The 10,748-nt window shown below is 40.6% G+C and overlaps 1 protein-coding gene across 1 annotated transcript in view; it reads left to right on the top strand.

The window, feature by feature from the left end:
• Positions 1 to 6,114: 6,114 nt before the first annotated feature.
• The window catches only part of LOC126198907 (protein transport protein Sec61 subunit alpha-like), an 83,628-nt gene continuing 78,994 nt past the window's right edge, over positions 6,115 to 10,748 (top strand). Inside the window, exon 1 of the mRNA XM_049935534.1 lies at positions 6,115 to 6,888. Coding sequence (XP_049791491.1) covers positions 6,115 to 6,888 — 774 coding nt within the window. The remainder of the gene's footprint in view (positions 6,889 to 10,748) is intronic.

Here is a 10,748-nt window from a genome sequence, read left to right as displayed (position 1 = left end):
GCTTAGGCGAATTTTTTGCACCCTACCCAAAGAGACACCAAAATGAAAATGAGTTTTTCTAGTAGAATGAAATGTGCTCTGTTGAATAGTGTTAATGAATGTAATGTGATAGGTGTCCATTTTGAGATACATGACTTTGAACACGGGCATATTTTGATACATTCATGTTTATTAGCAAAGTTACAGGATGGTAGCACAGTAATTAAGCACACAAGCCAGGCCAAAATTTGTGATATACTAAACACCCAGTCAGACAGTAGTTTGGCAAAAGACCAGGTCCATAGCGCACTTTCTCCACTACTTATGCCTGGTTAAACTATGGGGCAAATTTCTCGCGAAGTGATTTGTTGCCCACTTTGAATTGAGATTATGCCAAATGCATTGCTTTCGGAACTCTGCTTGCAACATTTGTGTGTAGAGCACACACAAAGTTGTACCGCTATACACGGAAGCAAGAGTCTAGCTCTTTTACATTAGGAACAGTGGAATGCCAAACTTGACGATTTCTTCACGACTTTCCGGTCCCTGTAAAAGTGGTCTTCACGAAAATGGGTGTAGCACCTGAACCAAGTTACTGGTGAGCCTGAAATTTTGCATAAGTTCATGTACGGCCCTCACATACATCCTGTACAAATTTCATCAAAATTGAAGATGGTCGAGTTGGGATCATCTTCTAAACTGGGACACTTGACATGGAATGACCCTATTGTCATTTTTATTTTTGCGTGCGTTTGTTGCCGTATGTACTGACGTCATTGTCACCATATTGTATTAGCTGGAACTATAGTTGAATTATTTTATCTTGGCGGCTCGCGCATGCCCGCCCAGACGCGGGAGATTGCTGCGTTGCCAGTTGCACACGACGCACGCGCCAAGAGAAGCAGCGCCATAGTATAGTATAGTTCGCAAGCTTACGTTTAGGGGGCGAGCGCGCAGTTTATGAAGTAAAGCCACCACGGCCGCATTAACCCTTTCGCTGCTACAGAGACCCCCCCCCCCCACTTCATTTGACTGATTAAAGTGCTTTAAAATAAAGCCAAACGCGCCCGGTGTAAATAAAACTTTTATTACAGTCGCGAAAGACGGAATATTTCTCAATATTACATACGACACCTATGTGGTACTTACATTAAATGAGATATTGTTATACAGTAAATTTTATGTGAAATTTAGGTACCTTGTCCACATTTCATTCTCAACATTGTGAGAACTAAAATCGACCATACGGAAAGTATACGCTATGGACTTTTACCTCTGCAAACTCTTCAAAATTTCGTGCAATGGTTTTCTACATTTAATGCTGCACAATAACTGGGTTGAACATCGAAACAAAATTAAGTCATTTATGGGGGGAAGGTATCAGTCAAGAATATGTGTAAAAATCTAATTTTTGGGCCAAATAGTTTTTGTGAAATCGAATGATAAGTGTGTCAAAGCAGTGGGAACACCATGTGTCTGCACAGGCGAGCAGTGCAGTGATGACAAAATCGCGCACAGCGCGGAATGCGGGGAGCACGTGACTGCAGCAGCGAAAGGGTTAATGAAGAGAGAAAGCACTAGAAATTTCAAAAAATTGCATTCAAACGAATAAAATTCATGAAGTAAGACACTTCGATATTGTTTTTAAATAAAGAAAATATTTGCATTGCACAAGGTTTGAACTCGTTACCTTTCGCTTACAAACCCCTTAACCGTTACGCTAGTGCAGCTCATCCTGCTATGTCGCTCCATAAGGTTTCTAACAGGTCACACAAAATTCTGACAAACACTGTTGGTATGCCTATGAATTACTCGCACTTCGTCGAAGTACAATAGGAAATAAACAATTACCGCTGTTCTTTATTGCGAAAAAGCGGTTCGTGAAATTGATACAAACACCTTTCCTTGCTATCGCCTGAATTAGGAGTCTTATTGCTTGTTTGGTTTAATTAATTAATAGAAAATGAAGCAATTGGTATAAAGAATGGTTTTTCCAAACTTTCTATAAAACAAAGTCTGCTATCAAGACATTGCTTTTGTTCTATTACTTTATTTATGACTGAACGTTTCTAAAACTGAAGACACTGGTCCCTGCTCTGCTCTGCAGTCGAGATCTGGCAACGTCGTTCTCTGTTCATTGGCTGACTGTATTTTTTGACGTCAGATGCGCAGAACGAACCTAAACTCGGCCGCCAACATAAATGACGCGCACTTTTTTAGCAGTTTCCGCCATTTGATGATGTTATGCGTCAAAGTTGACGGGTGGAATCGGACGCTTCTGTAATTGCAGTAAGTCGTCCATATGAAACATGCCAATTAAAAAAACAGTGAAAGTTTTACTTAAGACATCATTTACTGGCGCTCTCTCGCTATTACAGCAACGATTTATTGTATATGTACTGTATATTCAGTTTCCAGCAATTGCTTTTGCTGATACTTCCTTGGATATAGCACATAATAGTGAGAGTTCTCCGTAAGAATGAGGTATACAGAATGCGATGGATGAGTGAATGAATTGGTTGTAGGAAATTACCACAATCGCTCGAGTCTTCAGTATTATTATAACATTTAGACAATTATATTGACAAAGAAGTGTAGTGTGAAACGAACTCCACAAGGAACACACAAATAGCCCTTTTTCAGTCTAGATAAAATTATGAATAAAAGCGACTACCAACGATGTATTTACAGTTAAGAAAAGCTTATTGCCAAGATAGGCCAATATGAATTCCACCTGCACACAGTACAAACTATCTGATCAAAAAGATCTGGACACCTATGAGAGGACATTAATATGGGGACCCATCGCCTTCATGAATGCTTGAAATATGCTGGGGGAACTTACAGTGAGGTCAATGGAGTGAAGACAATTCTTCCTCAAGAGCCAAAACCACAGAATTTAGTGATGTTGGGTGCTGGGGTCTGGAGTGAAGTCAACTTCCTACCTCATCTAAAAGATCCATTGGTTTCAAGCCAAAACAGTCCATTGCAGGTGCGTTATGGCTTTAGGACAGTGTTTGCTGTCACGCTAATGCACCCATCATCTCTTAACTGTCCCTGTATTGCATGCAGTAGACAATGCTGTAAAATGTGTTCATATCCATATGCATTTAGCATTTTCGGTAATTTCCAAGAAATAAGAATGATTGCCTACCGAAGTCGTGGGGTCCAAACGACACATATCGAACATGCGATTGTAAATCGGTCATGTGAGTCTCGTGGCGGGCGTTATGATCAATTACTTGTGATCAGTTTTCCGTCGTTCATTTACTTGCTCTTTTCTCTGCGAATTATTTGTGACTTGCATGGGAAACTCAGACGATTTCTGTGGATAGTGAGTGTGATGTCTGGTGTTCCTGACGTTTCTTCGGCGGATTCTCTCAATGGAAAATCTCATTCCATGCATATCCAGCGTAGAAAATTGGCTTTTTGCGCAGTTCTACCGGACGACGGAAGGAGGGACTGTGTTGCTGCGAAGTGTGTAAAACTTCGTAAGAGGAGTTTTGATGCTGAAATACCATTTCAACTTCGCTGAGGACAGTGCGGAAAACGAACGAGTATCAGGAAGAATACGTGGTTCGACTCTTCCAAGTTATCCATCCAGACCAGCGTAATTCTTCTATCGTGTTGGATTCGAGACTACACGTTGCAAGCAACAGCGTCAGAAACTGAGTTATCTGCAAATACCGTCTGTAACTATTTCGGGTTTTACCGAGAAGTCTGTTATGCGGTAGTGACAAACGACAGTGTACCAATTGGTAGAGCAAGTTAAGTTGCGGAAGTTGACGAATCCCATATAGCTAGACGGAAGAGCCAGAGAGGGCGATCTTCAAAAAGTGAACTCTATCACATTTGGGTATTCGGTGGAATAAAATGGTTCAAATGGCTCTGAGCACTATGGGACCTAACATCTGAGGTCATCAGTCCTCTAGAACTTAGAACTACTTAAACCTAACTAACTTAAGGACATCACACACATCCATGCCCGAAGCAGGATTCGAACCTGCGCCCGTAGCGGTCGCGCGGTTCCAGACTGTAGTGCCTAGAACCGCACGGCCACTCTGGCCGGCCATTCGGTGGAATAGAAAGAGATTCGCGTAAGTGTTTCGTTGTCAGAGTATTGTCCAGAGACAAGGTCACTTCAGTGGGTCTCATAAAGCAGTTCATACTCCCTGGTACTTAAGTCATTACAGACGGGTTTCAGTCGTACAAGACTCTGAAAGCTGAAGAATTTGACCACGAACTCGTGAACCACTCTGTGGAGTTTGTGTCTTCGGATAGCCCCAGTGTCCACACACAGAATATTGAGCAGCTGTGGAAATCTGTGAAGTCTTCCGTTAAAAGAGAAGGGCGTCCAGGACAAAGACAAACTGTACTTGTATCAGTACCTCTACTTCCACAACTTGCGTTTGCAGGGATCTGCCGATATTCTTGCGTGATATTGGCAGAGTTTACCCAGGCACACCACATCACATTACATGGACTTTCACATGGCGTAACACCGACGACGAATAAGGTAAGTCGTGTCCTTTGTAATTGCAAGTGTTTTTTTAATGCTCTTGTTTTGTCGTTGCTGTTGTGACCACCGTAAACATACTCATAACGCCCGCCACGAGACTCGCCTAGAATCGCACGTTCCATATGTATCGTTTGGACCCCGCGACTTCGATAGGCAATCATGCTTGGAAATTACCATACTTTCTTCAGTGCAATAAGGAAACCACACCCTGTCCAATGGCATCCCTGTTTACCCCACCTCGAGAACCACTTTGCTGCTTGACTACTGTATCCCGTTCTTTTTAAATCCCCACGCACTGTCATTGCGCCAGCTGGACTGCTGGTAACACTTTGTAACTCACGGGTGATTCCTTCGGCTGTGTTCATGCGATTTTTCACAATGTAATTGCTCAACGGTCCCTTTCTATCAGTAGATGAAATTTGTTTGATCGTTTCTGCTGTGGTTGTTCTTCGCCTTTCCACTTCAGAATCACATCAACAACAGTCGACTTGTGCAGCTTTAAGAGGATCGTGACAACTACTGGTCGATCCTGCTTTACGTAGCGGTGTCGGGATACTTTTGGTCCGACACTGAACGTTCAGCAGATGACTAGACACTTTCCACGTGCCGCACGTTTTACTAGATACGACTTATGCGGAATGTACTACGAGCGACAGAATGGCGGTAATGTGATGAACTTTATTGCCCCTTCATCCACAAATCCCTTCTCCATAGAAAATTACCGATATCATGACGTAGGAATATCTGTGGAGTGAGCCTTCAGATGCACGCAACAGAATTTTTGTGGTCAGCATGCATTCCCTTCGAAAGTTAAGACTTGAAGATACCGCACTTACCTATGAAAAGTAATTGTTTCTCCTTTCCTGTATTTTGATTTGCATATGCAGCAGCCACAATTATTCATTGTTATTGTTATTAATAAGTAAACACACAAAATCGGGAGAAATGTCTGTAATAATCAAATTCCGGTCTTCTTTGGAAAATGTTAACAACCAATAACCAAAAGTAAGGTGACTATTACCACATGATATTGACGATATGTGCAGTATGCTGTGTTTACTTCATAGATATTCTTGCCTTATGTTTATGATCCATTGTTATGACCATAGAGATTGGTTATCAACGATACGCTAGTCAGTTGTTGAAGTTTTGGAGATACAGGGATTAAGAATTAGAAAGAGTGGAAGTAGCGAAACCTTGCGTTACATTTTAGGTCAAGTATTAAGAATCAGTTGTTCTAAAAGCGAATATGAGCGCGAAAGCATATATGAATTCAATTAGTTTTATTTTTAGAAGGAATGGTATTTGGATGCGTAGCAAGTGAGTGTGTTGTTTGGTTCTAATTCGACAATACTACTTTGTTTCTAACCGTTAACGATTCTTTCATTGTTGTTGGTCAGTAACGTCGGAATGTCGTGGGAATCAACTTGATTTAATTGTGGCGAAGGGAGACTGCTCATTGGGTGAAAGCCACGGACGTGTTTTAGCAAGAACATTCTGTTGCCATTTTCGATTGAAAACGTGCAATGTAAACGCTGCTAGCAGTTGTATGTCAGTAACACTTCTCGTGTCGCTTGAATACTTTAGTTTTGATATTGGATATTTTTTCCTTCAAAATGGGGGTGTTTCTCGAAGTTATTAAACCGTTTTGCAGTATTCTTCCCGAAGTAACGAAGCCAGAAAGGAAAGTTTCCTTTCGTGAGAAAATGTTATGGACAATAATAATACTTTTTATTTATCTTGTTTGCTGTCAGATTCCTCTATTTGGAATAATGAGTTCAGATTCTGCAGATCCTTTCTATTGGACACGTGTAATTTTAGCTTCAAATAGGGGGACATTAATGGAACTTGGCATTTCACCAATAGTAACTTCTGGTATGATTTTACAAGTTCTGGAGGGAACGAAGATAATTGAGGTAGGAGATATACCACGAGATAGGGCGATTTTTAATGGTGCACAGAAGCTTCTTGGTTTAATAATAACTAGTTGCCAGGCTGTTGTCTATGTTTTATCTGGTATGTATGGCGATCCAAGTGAAATGGGTACTGGTGTATGTCTGATAATAATAATCCAGCTAGTGATAGCAGGAATGGTAGTAATTTTGTTTGATGAACTTCTACAGAAAGGCTATGGTGTGGGATCAGGCATATCACTGTTTATTGCGACGAACATATGTGAAACTGTTACGTGGAAAGCTTTCAGCCCGACGACTGTAAACACGGGACGTGGTACGGAGTTTGAGGGAGCTGTCGTCGCCCTGTTCCATTTACTTTCAACGCGCAAGGACAAAATTAGGGCCGTGAGGGAGGCCTTTTACAGACACAACTTGCCAAATCTTATGAACCTATTGGCCACGATTCTCGTTTTCGCGATTGTAATTTATTTTCAGGTAAGAAAATCTTCACCTTAGGTTTAATTATGTGTATTTTTTCATTCTAAATATGTATGTATATTGTAAAAAGTAGGTGTATGCTATTCGTTATGTATACGAGACAGCTGTGTACTGTATGTACACAATTGTTTCTTGGGAGACAGTGCCTTGCTAAGGTTTGGACAAAATCTGACGCAATAGTACTCTGTTGTGGCACAAGCAGAAAGCAGAGTAAATGGCACGAGATTTCTGTGTAACAGTCATGTGGTGTATTTAATTGTGGTATTAAGAAGTGACATCTGTCTGCGATGTATTAATAATTATTTAATGTAGTTGGTTCTTCATTATATCACTTAGAAGTTGGTTATTAGGGAACTACATTGTAAGACCACTGCGATGAAATAATGGAAATGCAGGAGGGAAATGAAAACACCGATACGAGTAGCAGCCGACGACGACGTTGAAAACGTGTAAGACAAACACGTTATATTTTCAAGCTGTCGGTACGCACATAAATTACGTACGTAAGACTGGGTACGGGTCAGTTGTAGTGTCCGATTCCACCCGTCGGATTTGACCAATGACGTAATGTGTGATGTTATTTTGTTTATGCCGCAGATTGTACTGTAAAATACTTTGTATTTCGTCTTAACGCGCGTATATTAAAAATATGATGTATAGTGTTTTGTTTTCGATATCTATTGTTGATGAAAGTATTCGTGATTTATAAGATTCTGCTTTCTTACCCAATTGCTTTTCGTTATGGATGAGTCAGTTGTGTTTACAGCGAAAATGCTCCTTGACAGAATGACTGATCGTAAATGAACTATAAGACTTTTACAATCATGGGGCATTATTGCAGAATTGTGCAAGTGCAATGTTAGTGGCGATTATGTGGTGTTGACAAAGATTCGATCTGCAAGAACTTTCGACGAATATTTGAGGAGGAGCAGAAAAAGTAATATATGGATGTCTATACGCAGAGGGACCTGGTTCGAAAGGTCGAGGCTGAATTTAGAAGTAATAGTCATGTTAACTATTTTTACTATGAATATTCTATCTGTCATGCACGAAACAGGGGTTGCGTATGGCACTGTAGTTGAATGATTTTCGTTTTGTAGAGAAGTCTGCGGGAAATTTATAAAGTGCTGGGGGTCATTAGGGTGGGGGGGTTCAGTTGAAGTAGACGAGTCACATTTTGGAAAGAGAAAATATGAAACGGGGCGTGAGGTAGGGTCGTTCCAAATTGTACCCCGAAGAAGTGTTAACAGCTTCAGTTAATGAGAATATGTGGAAGTAGAGTCAATAGTAATGGCAGATGGGTTTTCTTCCTACAAGGGTTTGGGTGACAGGAGTTATCATTTGGTTGTAAATCTCAATATTGAGTTTAAAGGTTGCAAGACGGGGCATGTACAGATACTATCGAGGGGTATTGGGGGGGGGGGGGGGGCTGTAAAATCTGTTGTTGGGCGTGAAAGAGAAGGATTTCAGTGTTACAAGGCCATATAGATGAATACTGTTGGAAACAGAGGATTCCTAAAGGTTATTGTGTATTTATAGCATTTATGAAAACAGTCAGCAAAAGTACAGGAATCGTTGTGTTAGGTGTGGGTGGGTTTAATATGTTTTCTTGTTTTCTGTCTTTTTTTTCATGGTCTTTGGGTTTGGTACCTTTTTGGTTTCTCCAGGTGGAGGTTTTTCTATCATTTTAATATTTCTTGGGTACAATGGGGGGGTGATGGTTTGGTTCTTGTGTCTTCAAATTTTGCGTCCGCTTGTGGGCGGTTGGTGGGGAAGAATTGATTTTGATGGTGCCTCTTTCTAACCTGGCAGTTAGCGTTTATTATAAATTTTTTGATTAGTTACTCTGGATTTTGCATTTCGTTATAGTTTGACCTCCTGCTATTACTATTTCTTATTGTGTCCGTATTTTATTCTTATTGTTAGCCTCGATCTTTCACTCCTTTGGAGTTCATGTGTGGTAAGTTTCTCTTTGTATAGCCAATTCTATTTTGCTATATTTCTGTCTATTTTGCTTTTATTCCTGAGGTACAAATTATATCGTTTGTCATTTTCGAGCCATTGTAGCTGGTGTGAGTTGCATTTAGTATTGTTATCGGATCCAAGGTTCTGTTATTTTTCGTTTTATTTTTTTGAGTGTGTAATGATGTTTTTAAAGGTTGTCATTTTTGGCAATAATGTTTTTTGAAATGGATTAGTAAGTTTGTCCTATATGTTGTTGTTGCGGTCTTCAGTCCTGAGACTGGTTTGACGCAGCTCTCCATGCTGCTCTATCCTGTGCAAGCTTCGTCATCTCCCAGTACCTACTGCAACCTATATCCTTCTGAATCTGTTTAGTGTATTCATCTCTTGGTCTCCCTCTACGATTTTTACCCTCCACGCTGCCCTCCAATACTAAAGTGGTGATCCCTCGATGTCTCAGAACATGTCCTACTAACCGACCCCTTCTTCTAGTCAAGTTGTGCCACAAGCTCCTCTTCTCCCCAATTCTATTCAATACCTTCCCATTAGTTATTAGATCTACCCATCTAATCTTCGGCATTCTTCTGTAGCACCACATTGCGAAAGCTTCTATTCTCTTCTTGCCTAAACTATTTATCGTCCGCGTTTCACTTCCATATATGGCTACACTCCATACAAATACTTTCAGAAACGACTTCCTGACATTTAAGTCTATAGGCCTACTCGATGTTAACAAATTTTTCTTCTTCAGAAACGCTTTCCTTGTCATTGCCAGTCTACATTTTATATCCTCTGTACTTCAACCATCTTCAGTTATTTTGCTCCCCAAATAGCAAAACTCCTTTACTACTTTAAGTGTCTCATTTCCTAATCTAATACCGTCAGCATCACCCGACTTAATTCGACTACATTCCATTATCGTAGTTTTGGTTTTGTTGATGTTCATCTTATACCCTCCTTTCAAGACACTGTCCATTCCGTTCAGCTGCTCTTCCAAGTCCTTTGCTGTCTCTGACAGAATTACAATGTCATCGGCGAACCTCAAAGTATTTATTTCTTCTCCGTGGATTTTAATACCTACTCCGAACTTTTCTTTTGTTTCGTTTATTGCTTGCTCAATATACAGATTGAATAACATCGGGGACAGGCTACAACCCTGTCTCACTCCCTTCCCAACCACTGCTTCCCTTTCATACCCCTCGACTCTTATAACTGCCTTCTGCTTTCTGTACAAATTGTAAATAGCCTTTCGCTCCCTGTATTTTACCCCTGCCACCTTCAGAATTTGAGAGAGAGTATTCCAGTCAACATTGTCAAAAGCTTTCTCTAAGTCTACAAATGCTAGAAACGTAGGTTTGCCTATCCTTAATCTTTCTTCTAAGATAAGTCGTAGGGTCAGTATTGCCTCACGTGTTCCGATATTTCTACGGAATCCAAACTGATCTTCCCCGAGGTCGGCTTCTACCAGTTTTTCCATTCGTCTGTAAATAAGTCGCATTAGTATTTTGCAGCTGTGACTTATTAAACTGATAGTTCGGTAATTTTCACATCTGTCAACACCTGCTTTCTTTGGGATTGGAATTATTATATTCTTCTTGAAGTCTGAGGGTATTTCGCCTGTCTCATACATCTTGCTCACCGGATGATAGAGTTTTGTCAGCACTGGCTCTCCCAAGGCTGTCAGTAGTTCTAATGGAATGTTGTCTACTCTGGGGGCCTTGTTTCGACTCAGGTCTTTCAGTGCTCTGTCAAACTCTTCACGCAGTATCGTATCTCCCATTTCATCTTCATCTACATCCTCTTCCATTTCCATAATATTGTCCTCAAGTACATCGCCCTTGTATAGACCCTCTATATACTCCTTCCACCTTTCTGCTTTCTCTTCTTTGCTTAGA

This window comes from Schistocerca nitens, chromosome 8 (genome assembly GCF_023898315.1).
Source record: "Schistocerca nitens isolate TAMUIC-IGC-003100 chromosome 8, iqSchNite1.1, whole genome shotgun sequence".
Classification (NCBI taxonomy): domain Eukaryota; kingdom Metazoa; phylum Arthropoda; class Insecta; order Orthoptera; family Acrididae; genus Schistocerca; species Schistocerca nitens.
This window is presented reverse-complemented; position numbering and strand designations above follow the sequence as displayed.